Source organism: Papilio machaon, chromosome 20 (assembly GCF_912999745.1).
Source record: "Papilio machaon chromosome 20, ilPapMach1.1, whole genome shotgun sequence".
Lineage (NCBI taxonomy): Eukaryota > Metazoa > Arthropoda > Insecta > Lepidoptera > Papilionidae > Papilio > Papilio machaon.
In genome coordinates, this window is record NC_060005.1 from 1,453,962 (window position 1) to 1,475,878 (window position 21,917).

The window sequence follows — 21,917 nt, forward strand, 5'->3', positions numbered from 1 at the left end:
TAGTGTCTTAAAAGCTGTTTGTATTAGTGTGAAATTACATTGACTTAACGCTATTTATGTGATACATTGGAATCCCGCAGTAAATGAGTTTTGTCTTCTCTTTGTACTTTAGTGCTCTGGCTGTGCTTTACCAATTTGATTTTGTAAAAAAATTAAACTGTCAAAATTAATGTTCGAATTTCAAATTCAAAAATACATAAAAGCTATTTTTAATTAAAAAAAAATATATATTTATGATAAATACACTCACAAGTTTACTTTTAGGTGATGACAAAACGTATTTGTATTTCTGAAAAAAAAAAAAAATTATAAATGCACAGAATAAACAGTATTCTAGTATCTAAGTTCTTTTTTCCATGGGACCATATATCAAAAGTAGATTTTTTTTTTAATCTACTATGATATGCATTTTTGTGCGTATCTGTACTTTAAGCGTTTTGTTTCAATTAGTACAAGTGAATGCATTGTTATTTTCACATTTTTTTCCAAATAAACTATTGAATTGACTGTGTTTTTTTTTCTTTATAACATACGCAAGCTGAAAACGACTGGAATATTTTTTACTAATTAAAGACCGCGAATAAAAAAAGTGAATTAGTTGCCTGTGTTCTGCATCTATGCCAAATTTCATCAAGATCCATGCAGCCGCTCCGTAGATACCTTCAAACATCCATCTAGTTGGCATTTATAATATTAGTAAGATTATTTAACTTCAATAAGATCTCTATTGGCGCCCGTAACATAAAGAGATAGACAGAGACCACTCACTACAGAATTATATCTTCTGCATTTATATCATCATCATCATCATCATCATCAGCTCACTATATGTCCCCACCGAGGGGCTCGGAGCCTACCGCAAGTTAGGGGTGACTAGGCCATAGTCAACCACGCTGGCCAAGTGCGGGTTGGTTTACACATATCTTTGAATTTCTTAGATATGTGCAGCATCACGATGTTTTCCTTCACTGTAAGAACGTCTGATAAATGTACATATGTAAATCGAAAAACACATTGGTACATGGCGGGATTCGAACCCAGGACCTGCAGATTGCAAGTCAAGTGCTTAACCCCTGAGCCACAGACGCTCTCTGCATTTATATACATACAATTTAAAGCTTATCGATTTAGGGTGTTTTCAATACCGCTAATATCTAGGTAAGACAAAAGACATTAAAAAAACTTGACAATACTCTTTATTCTATTGTACAGTGCTGTAGAGTCAAAAACAATTAGAGTCCGCGGTACAGTGCCGTACACACGCCACATGGGAATATATTGCATTTTAAGCCAGTTGTGTTTTTTCGGCGAGTATATTTTTACTCGTCTCTCTATTCGTTCTTTGTTCTATTTCAAAAACATTGCAAATGCAGCATTAAAGTATTTTAAACATAAAAAATATAGCAAAGTAATTTAATGCAAGAAAATTTATAGCAATAGCTAGCGACCCAAAGGCGCTTGTGCTGAGACATCTCGTGCGGACTATGATTCCGCAAGGGATGTCTTCTAAATACACACATAAATATATGTTTTCCACTAGCACTATTTCTACTAACACTAGTCATCTAAGTTTCTAGTTTTTGTAATTTACTAACCAAATATGTTGTTCGAAATAAAGAAAAAAAAATGGATTAAATAATAAAAATTGTAGTTGTAAAAAAACAATTTATCAATACAGGGAATAAAAATTGGTCTGTCTTTATCATCATCAGCACCTGACTATAGTCCCTACTGAGGGGCTCGGAACCTACCCTAAGTTAAGGGTGATTAGGTCATAGTCAACCACGCTGGCATAGTGCGGGTTGGTATGTCTGTATATAGTGAAAAAAAAACAAATTTCGCGAATATAAGGATGACACAGATAAGGAAAATCCATTTTTTTAATTTTTGTCTCTAATTATTTAGCACTGATGAAGTCGCGAGCGACCGTTAGTTGAGAATTAAATTTATTTAACTGGGGACATGACTACAGTTACGGAATGTATTGATTTAACCATGACTTAAATACATTATGTTATTTTTCTCAATTAAATCTCTTAGGAAAAACAATGGATATTTATATGGCAATAAAAATAAATATAAACAGCTTTCAAATTTATTAGTTTTATTTAATATGCATAGTCACGTATCATCGGGTGAGTACTTAATGTTGAGATAAACAGCAATAAATTGTACATCACAGACCACTTGTGAGGCTTGGTCACTTTAATCTGACTAGGCAAACTAAAACCTGTGGCGTAAGGGTCCGTTCACATAGACGGGGATGAAGAGCAGAACAGATTTTTATCGTAAGTAAAATTGAGCTTAAAACGATTCATACAAGATTTAATTTTACTGTTCACATCATTACTCTTGATAAAAAAATGCGCCAAGTAAAATTAAATCTTGTTTCAATTGTGTAAAGTTCAAATCTGCTCTGCTCTCCGCCCTAGTCTAATCTCTAAGTAGTGAACGGCTGATCGAGGTAGTCTTCTTGATGTTTGCATTGTGCACATTATTTTAGGTGAATTGCGACGTTTTTAATATCATTATTGGTAACATAATAGTATTGAGTGAATGGCTTTGAATTTTATTATATTTCGTATAATCTACACAAGGTTTTGAAGAAAACAGCTTTAGTACTCTCACGGGCATTTCTCCTACTGAAGTACACCTCTGTATTTTCAACAAACTTCGAGACGTTTACGGTAATGAGTCAAAAAGTTAATTTAATTATACTTTAGTGGATAAAGCTTTTTGTGTGACCTAAGATTCATGTCTCGAGAGACACATCGAAAGCATTAAGAATTGTTTTAACGTCAAAATCATTGAAATGAATGGCCGAAACGGGAATACTTATTAGGACAAAATAATTTTATTTAATTTTTCTTTTCAAAAGAATCAGATAACAGGAAAACTTACAAATTTCTAACCACTTTTTAAACGCAATTTTCCAATTTACGAAATACTCATAGTAAACTTACTAATTTACTAATTACTAATAATAATAATTACTAATAATAATAATTACTAATAATAATAAATGTGAATGCTTGGATGGATGTTTGTTATAAGGTATTTCCAGAACGGCTGCAAGGATCTCGCCAGATGTAGAACATGGCCTAGAAGAACCAATAGACTACCCTCTAAATTTTTCTTTTAATTCCGCGCGGTTTAAGTCTCGGGGGACAGCTAGTTTTTTTTGGTTTTCCATCAGAGAGTACACCCTCCCGATTGTGAGTATATTCTTGTGTTCCACAATTTTAGAGTTATTCTTATACATTAGAAGTACATTTGATCACAAGGTCCAGACAGCAGTCATCTGAAGCAATTTGATATACAGCTGGAAGTTTATAAGTACCTATACAAAAGGATTTAATTTTTATAGTATTATACCATCCGTTTTTCTTTCGTGTAAGATCCATGTTAAACGTCAAAAATAAATCTCATAACATCCGCAACCTACATCAGGATGGTGTAAAAATTTTTGCCTCTCTCACTCCGCAGCAAGCGGAGACGCACGATATCCTCGATATTTATGAGATCTGAGCCACTGGGTCAAGTTCAACGTTTACTCTACTAAAGAGATATAGGAAATCATTTACTTTGTATGAGTGTACTTCAATTTTATACTAATTCTTATGATAGTTTTTAGGTTAGGGTTTCGTCATTTTCTCCATTGACGAACTGAAGTTTTGGTTTGTTTCGACCATTTATATAACTGCCTCCCATTGGTAAAAAAGATATAAAAAAACTATTTCGAAACTTAAAGGTGCTTACAATCCTACATAGATAACTGAAAAACGTCTTGTCATTTCTCCATTACAAAAATGTACCATGTGGTCCAAATCGATAAGCATTCTCTTTAGAATAAAAAAGGGATTTTTACTATTAACCCCCCTCCACCTTGAGCAACGGCAAGCCATGATCGGCGACGCAACGGCAACGCCCTTGTACATTAAAGTACCAAATAATGTAATAATGTAATTAAGACAAGCATAGGTAGATATACCTAATTGGCGTTAAATTTCCTTTAAGAAAATTTAACATAGGAAATCCGTTGGCTCGCATCCAACCTTGTTAGCTGGGGGTTATTAATGTCAGGACCTTGGCACTTACTACCTCAATCTTCTATAATAAATATTTAGCTCATCTTTTATATACTTCATCAACCACAAGATCAAATAAATGAAAAAAGACAGAAGAGTTATTGATCAGCCAAATTTGCTGTATAGAAAAATTAATTTGAAAAATATTTTATTTGTTAATATGTTTGTTTATGTGTAGCCGCATGGTAACGCGAGCCTTTGTCCTAACAGATGTGATGCAATTCAGAAGCCGGACAGCTGTTCCCGCTTCTTTTTGACAGCTGCAATAAGAAATGGCGGCGCACAGCAGCTTGTCGCCCGTCGAAAAGATTTATGACGTCACTGCAAACAATACCGCAGCTGCTTTAGTCTTTCAATAGTATCAAAATTAGTTTTATTTTCCTAATAATTTTAAATACATTTCAAGATTATTGTTTAAATAAGTTTTTATTAGGTTATAAAATATTTTTTTTTATTTTATTTTTTTTAGGTTATAAAATATGCGTCTGCCATTTCACAACTTCTGTTTCTGGTTTATTAAAACATCCATTTTGAATATTTGTAGTCAATATATATATTTACACATAAGAAAATATTTTATTGGTTTGATTGATAAATGTTTGTAGAGTTCTGTTTGTGCGCAAATATTAATCAGCGGCAGTAAGCAAGTTGTTTGTACTTATGTACACTGCAACAACTACAAGTAATTACACTAACTCCGCTATACAACCTGCTGCTATAAAATTGGAAACAATATTAGCTATTAGTAGTTCAATAATAATGTCATTTGTGTTATTAAACCGTAAAAAATGTTATTTCTAAAGAAATTAAATCTTTAAACAACATAATATGTAAAATAGAAGATAATACATTATTTAGATTCAACCTTTCGTTTTAGAATATTTCAAAATGATTTCTTACAACTCGTTGCTATTATTAATTGCCAGGTGTCTATTAAACATTCACAGTAATATTTTAACGCTAATTAATTACATCCATTTTCTTCCTTTTGGCCTTTGAAATATTTTATAATATATTCATAATTTACGTACTGAGGGAAATTAAATTGAAACACAGCTTATAAAATGTAAAAACATTTATTGAATAAAGTTTTGAAAATTTCGAAATACTTATACTAGAGAACATAAATTGTAACATTTTGTGCAAATATATTAAATCAAAAAGATTTATATTCTGAAATAGAGATAAATTGTGCCCGTGTTTTCATACATATGATTAGATAACCTTTTACTTTAGCAGAATAAACGAAATAGTAAAAAAAACTAAACATATTATTTTAGTCGAGGTTTTTAATAAGACAAGGTATAAGATTTTTTATTTACAATCTGAAATCAAGATTAATTTGGATTTTTGATCTTTACCACTGAAACTCGAAATTAGAAATAATTGCAAGTCGATCGAGATTTTAAACATCGAGATATGAATTACAAGCACACATTTACAAGATAATATAAAATTAGAAATATAAAGTTTACATGAAAAATTACACAAATAATTAAATAAATATTAAAAAGTTTTACACCACTTTAAAATACATAAAAAAACATTTAAAAAATATCATATAAAACCTTATATATTACAACCTAAATACTATTTATTTAGTTTTTGTACGAGCGATTAATAAGTTAACCTTGATAACTATTAATTCAAATAAAAAAAAAAGTAAAAAAATATCTGTTGAAGAAATTAGAGTCTATTATTTTAGTTATACTAGGATTCAAGATATTTTAGTGACAGTAGTAGAGGTTACATTTTCATTATCCCGTTTTTTTTTTTAGTACTATTGCATAAAATGTGTCTTATAACTTGTCAAAAAATATACATACAAATAACATTTAAATAAATAAATTAATTTATATTTTAGGAATGTTTTCGTGTTTTATTCCTGAATTTGTTCTGTTCCTTTGCTAGTAGTTTTTTTTTGTAAACAATGACTTTTTGTCTCTAAGAGGCTGAGGGTTTAAGCACAATTTAATTGACATGACTAATCTTTGACTAACAGTGCAGTTCCAAAGGTTCAGATTGCGCATAGTTTTTGGCACATTTAAAAGTGAACTTGCCTCTATAAGGCAAATGTAAAAGATTTAAAAAATAATACAATTATGTATTCTTTGGATTTATTACATTGAGTGTTTTTTTGTGGAATGATTACGCGTTATCTTTTACGTCTTTTCTTCTTGATAATTTCTCTGCCTCTTCAACGGTGTCAGGCAGAGGCACGTTGATTGTCTCTGGCAGAGTGAAAACAAGCGCACTGGCCACTAGAGTCATACTGCCGAAGAATATCGCTGGCAGATTGTCATAGTACAACGCCTGATTTAAAAAAACGTTATTATAGCTTGAAAACCACGTTGCCTTTGACATAAAAAATCATAAAAAAAAATCTGTCTAGATTTTTTTTTATTTTAAAATATCTGAAATAATTTAGACGAATTCGAAACTTTCTTTAGCTTAGTTTTGTAATAGTGTTACAATTATTTTTCTTGTTAAAAAAAATGTTAAATTCAAGACAGCAGCTAATATTTTTGTTAATATTTTTAATCTTCAACAACGTAATTCTAAATTTATTTAAAAGGAGCAAACAAAGGCTTTGCATCTGATTAAAAATGTTTATTCATAAGCCGCCATAAATCATGGCGGTCGAGTTAGGAACAAGCTTATAAAATTACAAAAAAAAAACGTTATTTATAACTGGCCAGTTAAAAATGTAATCATACGAAAAGTAATTAAAAAGTATGTTAAGGTTGATTATGGTTTTTTAGGTATTAGTAAAAAAGTTTTTCAACATTCTACATTCAAATACGTATGAAACTAGTTTTCAGAGATGAAAATTATTTATGCCCAAACTATCTGAGAAATCCAATCAGTTAGGTTGGCCAGTCCAGTTTCTTAATCCAATTTATTAATAGAGTTGATCTAATATTTCTGCGAACTTCAATATTTGCTTACTTAATTTTTTGAATAAAATATAACAAAATTATAAATGTTTGTTACCACAAAACTACAAAATGACTTAACGGACGTGAACAAATTTTGGCATAGACATAGACCATGGTTTAGTATAGCGCAACGACTACCTTTTATCCCCGAAATACGTACATTCCCTAGAGATTTATTCCTTTTGCTTTTCATATAATAACTCAGCATCGAAATAAAAACTCACTTTTTAAAACCACATATCTAAATGCGGGCAACAGCAAGTTATTACTTACACAGGATGTTTGATTATAGGTAAAAGGTAACAATAATATAGTTAGAGGTAACAAAAATCTTACCAGTAGAGGTGTGAGAGGTGCCAACGTGGAGCCGACGCGACCCAACGCGGAGCAAACCGCCAGTAACGATTGCCGCACGTTAGTTGGAAACACTTCTGACACGTAGATGTACACGGAGCTGTACGCTATCGTGATGGAGAACTTCCCAGACAAGTAGATAATGAGAGGCAACCATTTCTGATCTAAAGACAAAACATGAAAGCATTATTTTTTGGGGCTGATAGAAACATAATAATAGTAAGGGTACAAAGGTAAAGGAAGACAAGTTTTTTTTTTAGAAAGTGGATAGTTGTAAGAAGGACGTGAACTCAGATATGATGGCTGATAGAAATGTATGAAAAAGTAGTACAGCCTATCCTTGATCAGGAATATAATGTGTATGGGACTTTAAGCGGATGTAAGTCTATTTTAAACATAGTAATGATTTAAAGTAGTGGTGGTCATGTTAAAGTATAGTCTATTATGTCCACTTGGGTATATGTTTTCGTTATATTGTAACACCCTGTAGAACTTTAACTGCACTGAGGGTTAAGGTGTTTTTCAATTCTACCTGAGAATGTCATAGGTGTCCTTATTAGTTAGAATGTTGACTTAAAAAAATGTATTTATTTCAAGTAAATCTTTACAATTAAGTTGCCGGGGCTTCCCAAAAAGTAGTCAGGAGACACTTGTGTAGGGAATGCCTCGATCTTCCAGTGTACATAGCAGGTTCGATTTACATTTTAACATAAAGAGTAAACAATTTTTAATTTTAACATTTCTTTGTGAGATTTATGTGTGTGTGTGTGTGTTTGTGGTGGGTCCAATGAGAGTCAAATCTAAATTGTTCTGTTGACTTGCTTTCTTGTTAATTACTTCTGCATCAGGAAAATATGTGTTTAGCACACACATTGTGAGTTATTCTTTGTTAGTTTTAGTAACAACTAAACAAACATTAATTTAAAAATACATGAACTCGTATTCTGCGTTGAGCGATGTTGTAAGTAAACTGCATCGGACGGTGCTGAGTCAATTTTAAAATCGATGCCCCTTCATCCATTTATTCATTTAATGTTTTCTAATGAGAGACGTACGTCAGAAATCGTGGTTATTATACCTATGTTATCTAGTTTCAAAAACAGATTCAGTTGAGTTAAGATTTTATAAGTCTACTGAATCTGGTCTTACAATTTCATAGCGAGATCTAAATTTTTTTCATAACTTTTACGGAAGATTGAGACATAAGATAGAGAGAAAGGGAGAAAGTCTCAGAATTATTACTAAGAGACAGATTCATCATAATCAGTTCATCATACATCTTCACTGAGGGTCTCGGATCCCTAAGTTAGGGGCGATTGGGCCATAGTCAACCACGCTAGCTCAATGCGGGTTGGTAGACAAACAGAGACAGGGATAGATTAATGCAAGATTAATTAAGATAAATGCAATTGCCACGTCAAAAATATAAACTTCATCAATTAGGGTTGTCAATAAGCCGATTCAAATTGAACGTTTCATTAATTCTGTTTGCAAAACAACGATCACAAAGCAAACATGTGTCCTGTAAAATTATTATCACGCAAGTTAAGGTGTCGACAAATTGGGATCAATGTGGTTAGAATTAATCTTTATATTGTTTGGCAAACAAGTTGGAACTTTCAATGTTAGGGTACGAGGTAAACATGCAATTTTAAACAAGCTCAATATAAACAGATGGTTTGAAGTTAAATGTGTTCCGGTACTTTGGTATACTTTGTGGCTTTTTATTGTATTTTAAATTTGTTTGAAAGGATTTGTATTTATCAAAAATGTACTATAGTATATTTTTGTATTGGGGACAGGTAATATAGCTCTAATAACAGTTAAGGGTATGGATTTACGATCACGTGGTCATGGGTTCGAAATCCTGGCATTAGACTTTTTCCGTATACCATAACCTAGCATAAGCTTACTTGGAATGGTAATTATTAGTGAAGTAAAAATAATCTGTTGTAATTTTTACATGAAAGTTAATGCATTTATTTTTCAAGTCATCCATTAGGTGGACTTGTTAGAAATGTTTATTGTTTAAATTGATAATAATGATCAAGGAAAAAGAGTCGAGGATAAATTGATAATCATTTAATAACATAGCAATAATTACTCGTTATCTATTAGTTCATATCTTGATAAATGTGAAGCTTTTACTTCAACATACGTTAATAGAAATTGAAGAAAAGATAAATAGGATAATTTTGTAACAGTTTATAGTGAAAGTAGTTTTTCTTTTTACTGTGAGTTTTTCTTGTGACTTAGAAGGGCAATGTTTTCTTGCGTTTGCATGTAAATTCCATTGTGACCGTGTTAAACAACTGAACCAACAATAATGTATGAGGTGTTATTCGATTGACATTCTCTAGTTTGTTCATCTCAAGCCATTCGTATATTTTGTTTAAATTTTTATTAGAATAAATGTACTCACCTTTAGGAATTAAAGAAAGACTGATGCAGAGGCAGGCACTCAACACATAAGTAGTAATCAAAGTCCGTTTCCTACCAAATCTGTCCAACACAAGCAAACACGCAAAGTTCGCAGGAATCTCAACGAATGCGACTAACATAAAGTTTAAATACTTATTACCGGCTAAAGACACTGAATTTATTGATAAACCATAATACACAAACGTACAGGTAATCCATAAAAACGAACACACTAACACTCTTTTTCTAATAATATTAGATTTTAACGCACGACTGAAAGACGATTTTTCTTCTTCCTTTGGCGTTACTTCTTTACTCTTTGTATCTTCTGCATTCCCTAATTCTGATAGTGGTAATAAAACATCATCGGATAAATCAACTTTGTTCATTTTCATTGCTTTCTTTAGTATATCTACAGCTTCGTTTTGCCGACCTTTACTTAATAACCATCTAACACTTTCATTTAAAATCCATAAATATGTGAATCCCAGAAAAGCTGGAGCGTAAATTACACGGATTTGCAGTCTCCAGTCTTGCAACCACCAGGATAGACCAGATAGGGACATTAAACCAAGAACGTAAACAGCGTTTATTAGAGTATTACCAAATACTCTTCCCTTCGGTCCAACAAGTTCCATCGCTAGAATAAACAAAAACAGTTGGTAATCTTAATATTAATATATATATATTCCTCAATCTGTGCCTCAATAGTTCCTATTAGAAAACTAATTTTTCACTTCATGGCAATTCAGTATCGATTAGAAGATAAGGCAATAGCCACTATATAAAAAATAATTACAAATATATTCTTGGAATATTTTATCTAGAAAGGACTATTTATAACTTTTTACAGCTAATTATAAATGAAATAACCCTTTTTTTTTTCTTAAAAAAGGTTATTTTTGTAGGTAACAATCTTTTAAAGTTTTTAATTAACTCCGAAATTAAACAATTAATTTCATAAAAAGAAGTACCGAAAAATTTTCGGAACTTTAAGGATAAGGGACCTGAATAAACACTAGCAATTACTTTGACGCTGGGATAATGAATGGGGTCCCTTTGTTTTGCGACGTAATTAGAGAAAAGATTTGGGTCGCAGAGAAACAGGTAAACACCAGCACAGATTGGGCAGTCCTCTGTGTTTGACACCTACATTGGTTGTAAATGTTATACGCTTTCTGTTATAATTATGCTCTCTATATTAATGTAATTAATGTCAGATACATGTAATACTGTCCTACCAATCTATTCAAGTTTCAGTTGAAATGGATTGGAATATAAGATTTTCAAAATGTCTGATGACTTCTGGTCTAATACGGATGGTTTGTTGAAAATCCACGCCCAGAAAAAATGTTACATCAACTATAAAAGTACCATAGAATACCTGCATTATATAATATATCTAATAGCTATTCTGGAAACGTTGTATTAAACAGTTTAATTTTAACTAGACTTGCAAGAAAATTTCTGGATAACATTCTGAAAGCTATTAAAGAACTTACCTAATACAAACGCTGTACTATAAGCCCCTGCTCCTAAACCCGCTTCAAGAAATTCGAAGATAAGCATCATAATGTAACTGGTTGAGAAAGATCTGATGAAGCCAAAGATGCCATTCATCAAACAAGCTATCGATAGGGCGACCTTTCTTCCGTATCTGTCAGAAATTATCCCCGTCAATGGCAGGGAAAGGAAAAGACCGGAGTTGTGTATTGTACCTATTAACGTTCTCTTCCAATTCTGACAACCGAGGTTGAACTAAAACAAGAGTGATATCAGTTATTAATAGCATTTTGGCTATTAACATGGTAATAAGGAAAAAGAAATTCTAATGATATAAACCATTCGTGGCCTATTTATTATCAACGCTGCTTGTGTGTGAGTTGAGTGATTAAAAAAACTTTAGTTAAGACAAAGAAGCCTAGTCAATTTTTCGCTTATACGAGGAAAGACTTAGTCGTGTTAAAAATAATCACACGAGTATAATCTTGTTTAATAAAATAAATAAACCTTATTAATACAAAAACTAGAACAAACACAAAGCTTTAGAAAACTAATGGTAATATCTTTATTGTTGTTACTTTATCTTGGCAGTTAAAAATTGCGACACTGTCTAAAGTATCGTGGCTCGGCCTACCAACCCACATTCCTCAAGATAAGCTATCACCACGCCTCTAGCACGGACCATCATTCGTCGCACACGCGCCACACGTGTGTACTCGGCGGTGGGTGAGTCAAGAATGAAATAGAATGTAATTCTTCCTTCACCCCCTCTCTTTTACCTCGTATATTACAATGAATTTTTAAAAAGTTAGGACCACATTATGTTTACTGCGAGTTCTTGGTCGGTGGTTAATAATTATTTTTGATACTTTTCTTCTAGCCCTTTTTCAGCTTCAAGAATTTGAGTAAAATAAAATCATAACCGTTTTCCTAACCAAGTAGAATGAGATACAATTTAATGAAAGCAAGATACAAAGTGATTAGAGTATATAATAATAAAAAATGAACTAATAGCGATAGTGTGATGATTATTTTTGGGTACGTTATCTAGCAAATATCGACGCCTAATCCCTGGTCGAGATAGTTAGCAGCAGGATAGAGATATATTTATCAAAATGACCGATAAACTTCTAACTTATTTGTACTATCGTAAATGGCGTGATAGTTTAAATAAATAGTACAATAAAGCTATTGTAATATAAAAAGTTTGGCCGATATTTGATATGCATTCTTCCAAGTTTTTAAACCATTAGTTGTGGAACTTTACACTGCATACCTGGAACATTCCAGATATCGCTGGAGAAATGAGGTGAAAAGGGAGCAGGAGCTCTAAGTCCTATACTAAAGGGAGGTAACGAGGGACCTTGAAAAGTGGATTGGTTTGATGCGCCACTCTTGTTAGTTACGCAACTTTTACATATTTGTGTACTATCAAAACCAAATCCTTGGTTCCTTATATCTCGCAACTTACATCCTTCACAGCTGAATCTTCATCACTATATACATATTTTTCACATTGTTCTATAACAGCTTTATTGAAATCTGGTTCACTGCACGTTCTATTACTTTGACTGTAGTTTCCAATAAATTGGTACTGCTTGCATTTTGATAATTCGTTTTTATCTCTAGGTATCGCGTGTTCTACCCAAAAACTTTCATTGGTACCTTCACATTGGCTGATTTCGCATCTGTAACAAAACAATTGTAACTCATTTAACAGTTGTAGAATCCGCAGAAGCATTAGTTATTGCATAAATAGGCCATACGACCGATGCACTACAGAGAAGAGAGTTAAGACACAGGCGTGAAGTTAAAGTATTTGCGCGTTTGTAATCTTTTTCGCTCGTGGAGAAATTAATTTGCTTTTTCTTAGGTTTTTATTTTGCAATAGGTAACATGGGAAGGATTTTTTTGTTGTCTATAAGAAAACTGTAAAGAAAAGAGGTCTTTCGCTCATTCAAAGAAAAAATCAATTTAGTAAACATCGAAAATAAATTCGGTGAAAATCTTGTCTAATGTTTATATTCACAATTTGATTATGCGAATTAGTTAAACGACGGAATGTTTGTCTGTTCGTTTGTTTATTAATAATTCAACGAATTCGTCTTGCGGGTTTATTTGGTACAACGTTGCAACTTTTGCTCCACAAATGTAAATATTTAACAAAATTTAGTTCCACTTCCTGAAACAAATTCATCGAATGCACGCTGTGACTTTACTTGTTTCAATATTTTATTTCTTGGTAGAATTCACGTATACAAAGTGGGAAAATATACATAACTAATTCGATTCTAATAATAAATCTTTTTGTTTACAAAATAAGTGTTTTAAATTATTATAATTATCTAGGACAAGCTGTCGCCCGCGACTTCGTCCGCACGCCTATGTATTCTTCCAGACTATGTTCTATATACATGTCAAATTTCATCCAAATTCATTGAGTCGTTCTGGAGATACCTTCTTAAAAACATCCATCCCTCTAAACATTCGCACTTACAATATTAGTAAGAAGTAAGATATTATAATCTTTTTCTTTATATATTTTTGTGAATTACTTTCCTTGTTTCTATTGTTATAACGGTTATGCTAGTAAATTAATATTACACAAGACGATGCATTCTTATTATGTATATTATTATCACAGCTTATATACTTGATGGGAACATATAAATGCAGTAAATGTGTCATCTCGTTGATGAGTAAATATGTACCAAACATCATGACTGAGGAATGACTGTCTCTGAGTTATTGTTATTAATATTACATAAATAAAATAAACTTAAATGATTAGAAATAATAATTAAATAAAGATAATTGTGAAGAAAATGCGTTTATATCATTAAAATGACACAAGTACGAGAAAAAAATATAAATCCAATCAATTTCAATCAATATGCCACAGAAACAAATCACTGGTCATAATTTATTTAGAGTATAATCTATATCTATATATATCTATATATATAAAAGAAAGTCGTGTTAGTTACACTATTTATAACTCAAGAACGGCTGAATCGATTTGACTGAAAATTGGTGGGCAGGTAGCTTAGAACCTGGAAACGGACATAGGATCATTTACCCCGTTTTCTATTTTTTATTCCGCGCGGACAGAGTCGCGGGTACAAGCTAGTATATATATAAAAGAAAGTCGTGTTAGTTACACTATTTATAACTCAAGAACGGCTGAATCGATTTTACTGAAAATTGGTGGGCAGGTAGCTTAGAACCAGGAAATGGACATAGGATACTTTTTAATTTTTTTTTAATTTCATTTTTTTTTAATTTCGCGGGAACAGAGTCGCGGGCAAAAGCTAGTGATTAATAAATATCATTTTCAATATTCAGATACGTTCGAGAGATACTTCATTAAAGATCGATAGCATGTAATTCAGAATTGAACTAAACAATTTAAAAGCGATCGCGTATTTAGTAGAGTCACTTCTTTCTTAACTTCCTAGGAACTGGAATCTTCTTTGTACAGTCATTTCACCTAAATCACAAACACCGTTAGCAATTTTGGCTTGTAGCTGTATTTTAAATGACTATTAGAAGTGTTAACTGCGTTATAGTCAAGATTAGCTGTGTGAATGGCCCGCTCAACCGTTGTTATACCGCGAGCAAAAGGAAAGGCACATTTCGAACAGGATTTTGACTGTAGTTATCACAATCGGTCACATTTAATATAGAGTAGTTAATCAGTATACTCAAAATGAAATATTATCTTGCAACTTGTACCATACAAGCTATCACTTACAAAGGGTCTGATCCTCGGGCAATCAATCATGGTCGTGCGTCGAGCTGATATTAATTTTGTTATAATGATTGTGTTGATAGCTCTTGTATTTATTACCAGACTAGCTGTCGCCCGCGACTCCATCGGCACGGAATAAAAAAAAACATAAAGTAGCATATGTGTTCTTCCAGACTATGTTCTACATTTATGATAAATTTCATCGAGACTCGGTTAGCCGTTCTGGAGCCTTCAAACAAACATCCATCCAAACATTCGTATCTATATATTAGGTCCTTACATATGAAATTGGCGTTTTGTATGGGAGTAACAAAAAGTCGAATATTTTTTAATATAATATATTTAATTAATCAAAGTATGAACCATTATTTTCTATGCACTTTTGCCATCTCATAGGTAGTTCATTGATCCCTTTACTAAAAAAAACCAGTCGGACGGGAATCAATAAAATCTTTGAAGGCGATTTGGACTGCCCCATCGGAGTTGAATTTTTTCCCTTGCAAGAAGTTATCCAAATTTCGAAAAAAATGGTAATCTGTTGGAGCAAGGTCCGGGGAGTACGGAGGATGTCTTAGACTTTCCAATTGAAGCTCTTCTAATTTAGTAGCCGTCTGTTGCGCAGTGTGTGGTCTAGCGTTGTCGTGAAGCAGCAGTGGCGTGGAGCGATTGACCAGCCTAGGTTGTTTAGCCGCTAGCTTTTCCATCATGGTTTGCAATTGCTGACAATAGACATCAGCCGTAATAGTCTGGCCAGATTTGAGAAAACTGTAATGAACAATACCGGCACTAGTCCACCAAACGCTTACAAGTAACTTTTTTGGGGTTAATTTTCGCTTGGGGCAGGATTTGGCTGGCTGGCCAGGATCCAACCATTGCGCTGAGCGCTTCCGATTATCGTAAAGAACCCATTTTTCATCACAGGTAATGATTCGGTTTAAAATACCTTCATTATTGTGCCGGTTTAGTAATGTAACGCAACAGTCGACGCGCGTTTGCCGGTTTGCTTCAGTCAATTCGTGAGGTACCCACCTTTCAAGCTTTTTAATCTTCCCAATTTGCTTCAAGTGAATTAAAACAGTTTTATCACTAACATCGTAGTCTGCAGCTAACTCGGACGTGGTTTGCGATGGATCCGCTTCCACAATAGCCTTCAACTCTTCATTATCAACTTGAGTCTCAGGCCGTCCACGGGGCTTGTTCTGCAGATCGAAATTTCCAGAACGAAAACGTTGGAACCAAAAACGAACTGTGTTTTCTTTTGCAACACGACCGCCATACACATCATTCACCCTTCGAGTCGTTTCCGCAGCACTAGTGCCACGGCGGAACTCGTACTCGTAAATAATGCGATATTTTAAGTTTTCCATTTTGTAAAATGAGTGACGCAAACAGAAAAAAACAGAAGAAAAAAAACAAATGAATGACGGTCATCGAACCACAAATACATGAGTCTATAGCTGTACAAATTTGAATTTGGAATTCCTTACCAAAGAGGAGAAATTCGTGATTAAAGTGGCCAGTACGAAAAACGCCAATTTCATATGTAAGGACCTAATATATAAAAGAAACTCGTGTTAGTTACACTATTTATAACTCAAGATCGGTCGAACTGATTTTTCTGAAAATTAATGGGGAGGTAGCTTAGAACTAGGAGACGGACATAGGAACTTTTTTATCTTGTGTGCATTTTTTTTATTCCGCGCGGACGAAGTCGCGGGTAAAAGCTAGTTTATAATATTAATAAGATTAACGATTCCTAACGTAGTATATTTTAGTTAGTTTATACTGACCATCGGTTGTATGACCTTGGACATATATTTTAAGGGTCATTCCAGATTTTGCATGTTAATAAAGAATAACAATCATAACATAGAATTAGAGAGATAGTTTAAGTACGGTTCAGACAACTTTAGTGTTATCTTACTAATATTATAAATGCGAATGTTTAGATGGATGGATGTTTGTTTGAAGGTATCTACGGAACGGCTCAATGGATCTTGATGAAATTTTGGACACATGTAGAGTATAGCCTGGAAGAACACATAGGCTATTTATTACGTTTTTTATAGTTCGACAGCTAGTTCTTCATATATCAAACATCTCATTTCAATGTTCTATGCTCATTCAAACCTGAAAATTGGTGATATTTCAATTTCCAGTTCATAATTAATCGAAAAAATAATATAGACTCAAAACTATCACGCAAAAAGAAACTTAGCAAAGTCCTTTGTTCTGAGTAAGAAAGGAAACGTTGAACGAAAGCATTTCCTTTCTTACCAAAAAAGCGTCGACTCGTCCGGCGATGCCAAATTTAATGATGCGATCCACGTTTTCGCCTCGCTTTGTTTTTTAAATTGTTCGTGACTAAAATTGTTCCAGAAATTTCTAGCTTAGCATTTTCTGTAGTTTAAAAAATCCTATTTTCTAGAATTGCATTTAGTTTACTGAGGGCCTAGCACGAATATTTGTGACAATCGATTTCGAATCGTCATCGATAAGATTTGTATCAAAATTTGTGCAGGGCCTATCGGGCAGGCACTTGACATAATTGACGATGACGACATAATGACGATTGTCATAAATATTCCTGCTAACCCCCAGTTCCATTTGTTTCCAGCAACGTACATAAATTGTAAAAGATATAGAGGAACGTTTGTGGCTCAGGGAGCGTCGATGGCTCAGGGGTTAAGCACCTGGGTTCGAATCCCGCCATGTACCAATGTGTTTTTCGATTCTCGATTTACATATGTACATTTATCCGATGTTCTTACGGTGAAGGAAAACATCATGATGCAACCTGCACATATCTGAAAAATTAGAAGAAATATCTGAAGATATGTGTGAAGTCAACCAACCCGCACTAGGCCAGCGTGGTTGTCTATGGCCTAGTCACCCCTAACTTGGGGTAGTCTCCGAGCCCCTCAGTGGGGATGTATAGCTGATGATGATAGCGTATAACTTAATTACAAATATTTTTGCTATTCCTTCCTTACTGATGTTTTAAACGTATTGTTGTCTCCGCTCTCTCAAAAAGGATGAGTTCGACGACCGTTTTTTTTTAGTGTTTAGACAGTGTAAACTCACAGTAATATTAAGAAGTTCTCTATCAATATTGCTATTCCGTTTTATTGCGTTTATTTACAGCTTACTATTACGAACTGCTGTTATTAATATTACTTCAACTCAAATCATATAAATCATACGTCCATTATCAGTTGCATTGTTCAAGGTTTGTGTTTAGATTCGCTGCGACGATTACAGCTTGCAAACTTGAAGTTCGAAAACAACCAACATTATTCAATGTTATTACTAACTAGTTAACATATCGGCTCTTTAAAAGAACAACGTGATATTTTTTAAACCACAACTTTACAGGAGAGTAATTTTAAATATTTTTCTTCTTCTTCTTCGTATACTTCATTACTGAAGGTCGTGCTCGTCTTGATATGCCTTTACAGATGCGTCGACCAGCTGCCTCCACGCCGTTCTGTCTTCGGCTTGTCTCAAGGCAGTCGTGATATTGAGTCCCAATATATCTTGAACTTGATCGGACCATCGGGTAGGTGATCGACCCCGTGACCTTTTACCGTCAATCTTTCCAACCACGACCAATTTGTCCAGGTTATCGGGGTTTCTCCGGGCAATATGTCCAAAGTATCCAAGAACTCGTCGGTAGCATGTAGTGGATAATCTGGTGGATATTTTTAGTGGGTCTAGAATGGACTTGTTCGTTCGTTTTGCAGTCCACGGTATACACAACATTTAAATATTTAAACGTTGATAAATTATAAATTCATATCGAACTGAGTTTTTTTTATTTATTTTCAGAAAGGATATTAATTACATAAGCATAGCAAACAAAAAAAATACAAATATATTATGCAGTCATATAAAAATGCACTCTAGATATTCCGATAATTTTTGTGTTGTTTTTATATTATTCATTGAGATGAGATGCATTGAATGGAACATATTTTTGTTCAATTATCATACAATGTGTTATGTAAGTCGAATACGCTCGCGACTACTTCAATAGTTTTTATATGAGGTACAAGTACATACAATACTACACAGCATTATATATACTAATCATATCTCATACTATCTAGCACATACTAATATTATAAATGCGAAAGTTTGGATGGATGTATAGATATTTGTTACTACGTATCTCTAAAAATACTTAAAGGATCTCTATGAAATTTGGCACAGATGTAGAACAAAATCTAGAAGAACACATAACCTATTTATGATCCCGAAATTATGTACGGTTCTCGTGAGATGCGTTTATTTAATTTTTACATATTTATACGATAGCTCTGCGACGGTTCGCATATCTTATTGCAATTTGGCACAGATGTAGAACATAGTCTCGAAGGCATGGTATATGCATCCGGTTTTTTTTTAATTCTAAGTGGACGGAATCGCAGTCAAATGCAAGTATATCAATAATTACCTAAAATATCGAAATGCAAAATAAAACTCTTGTTCATAATATTACGGGTGATTAATGTGTATTTTTTTTATAATTTCATTATTACCACTATAAATCATACGGAATACGGAATATTACTGTTTACTTATTCCTAGATATCGCTAAAACCCTGAGTAGAAGGAACAAAACAATCTGGGTAATCGTCCTAGACAACTTGCGGAAGCATCTTCAAGTCACTAGTTCCTGACCTGTCGTCCGGTTTTGACGAGAATAGTTCATAATTATTCATTTAGCTCGCACAGATTACAAATTGATGAATAACAAAAGAATTAGAAGTGAAACAAGTAGGTATTAGTCATATTTATACAAATAGACCAGAGTTTTAGGATAATTTTTGCTTAGGAAATATTGAACATCTACTAAAGTTATGGGTGTGTCGATTTCAAGAAACTTATTGTGGATTTCCACTGTCGAACAACTTGTTTGTGCAAAACATATTGCCACTCCTCTCACTCTCATAAAAAAGAATATAGAGACAATATGTATTTAAAAACTGTACCAAAGAGGTTCAAATATAATACAACAGTCAAAATCTGTTATAACGACATCGAAGGGACTACTCATATTGAGTCGTAAAAACCGATAGTTGTAACAACCGGTGACAGGTATTAATAGGAAAGATATGTAATAACATTCAGCCAGGACCTTTGATTTTGGTCAATTTAACCGGTATGTTGTTCTAAACGATGTCGCTATAAACGGTTTTGACTGTATCTATAGAGAGGACTTTATGAGCACTTTCCTTTAAATGTTTTGGACATAATCTCATTAATATTATAAATGTTTAGATGGATGGATGTTTGTTAGAAGGTATCTCTAGAACAATTCAACGGATCTTGATGAAATTTGGTACAGTTGTAGAACATAGTCTGAATTACCACATAGTCTACTTGTAACATTTTTTTTAATGCCGTGTGGACAGAGTCACGGACGACAGCTAGTTGCACATAATCATTGGTCACAAGTTTCAAACTAGACACCTGAAACTTTACCAGTAGAGTTTTTGAGCGTACGCTTTGTTTCGTAATGTCCCATCTATTAATGTACTAGCTTTTACCCGCGACTTCGTCCGCGCGGAATAAAAAATAGAAAACGGGGTAAAAATTATCCTATGTCCTTTTCCTGGTTTTAAGCTATCTGCCCACCAATTTTCAGTCAAATCGATTCAGCCGTTCTTGAGTTATAAATAGTGTAACTAACACGACTTTCTTTTATATATATAGATATCGATATACATATGTATTTTATTTGTAAATTAGATATAGAATAAATAGATCACCAATTAGGTAACATGTAATACAATTATTTGCTTTTCTCAGTACTTGTGTAATCAAAGGCACAAAAGAACCTAAGCGAGAATATTAATGGAGAATGGGATCTCCTGAGGGAGAGTTAACGAGTTGTGAAAAAATTACGCATGCGTATTACTCTGACTCTATTATACTGTGAATCTAAGAATAACCTTTAAGAAGGTAAAATAGGTACGCATTTATGTAATTTTTGGGCTTAAAATAATTGGCGATTATTACAAAATATATATGGAAATCGGAATATATAAAATTATAGATTTAAATGCAATCTTTAATTTTAATTAATCACCTTGAAATAAAAATACGCTTTTGCCACGGACCATAGCAAAGCTTTTGGCAAAACCTGTTTTCCTATAATTTAAATTATAGATAGATATTAGTAATACTGACCTGTAACTTATATCTGGAGCCTCGAACACAAACACAGATCCATACATTCCCGCCAAAAAAATGGGGAATAATAACAAAGCATAATTAACAATGTTATATTTTCCAAAAGCGCCGAGCTGTTTTAAAATAGAATCGAGATCAATCGTTTCACTAGCACTAACGGCATTAGCCATTATTTAATAAATAAATTAATATTACAAAAACTTAATTATTAATACAACATTTGTTAACATTTGCACGTTTTTACAAACACGTGTTATTTTGACGCTTGTTTCGACTAAGCTTTTTGACGTTTGTCGACGCATGCGCGATAAAAATGTCACAGATTAATTATGAGAATATTTTCAAAATTATTTTTTTAATTTAATTTTTTTTGTATTCACACGACATGAACGCAACACACGTGAAACCACAGACAAAAATAAACAAGAACATCCAGCTGCGACTCGTACACGCGTCGTATTGTTCCGGATTGCTAGACAAGGACGAAGTTCTAAGAGGTCAATTAAATGTATGATGAAGAGCGAGATAACAATAGATCGATCGATCATGCCGTCGTAGTTGTAGTATCGTGGATATAATTTTAAATAGCTAAGATTATGTCTGTTTAATGATGTTTTGATAATGTGATTTTTTATTTCTCTTTCGTGATAATGCATTTCAAGA

General features: G+C 33.1%; 1 protein-coding gene across 1 annotated transcript; it reads right to left on the reverse strand.

Annotated features, from left to right (window-relative positions):
* Nucleotides 1-6,166: 6,166 nt before the first annotated feature.
* On the reverse strand, nt 6,167-21,586 carry LOC106710001 (organic cation transporter protein). Its single transcript, XM_014501936.2, has 6 exons — nt 21,252-21,586; nt 12,777-12,993; nt 11,305-11,560; nt 9,804-10,442; nt 7,364-7,545; nt 6,167-6,401 (listed from the first exon to the last, which is right to left on the reverse strand). The coding sequence occupies exons 1-6, from the start codon at nt 21,422-21,424 to the stop codon at nt 6,237-6,239; spliced, it is 1,632 nt and encodes a 543-aa protein (XP_014357422.2). The 5' UTR covers nt 21,425-21,586; the 3' UTR covers nt 6,167-6,236.
* Between the last annotated feature and the right edge of the window lie 331 nt (nt 21,587-21,917).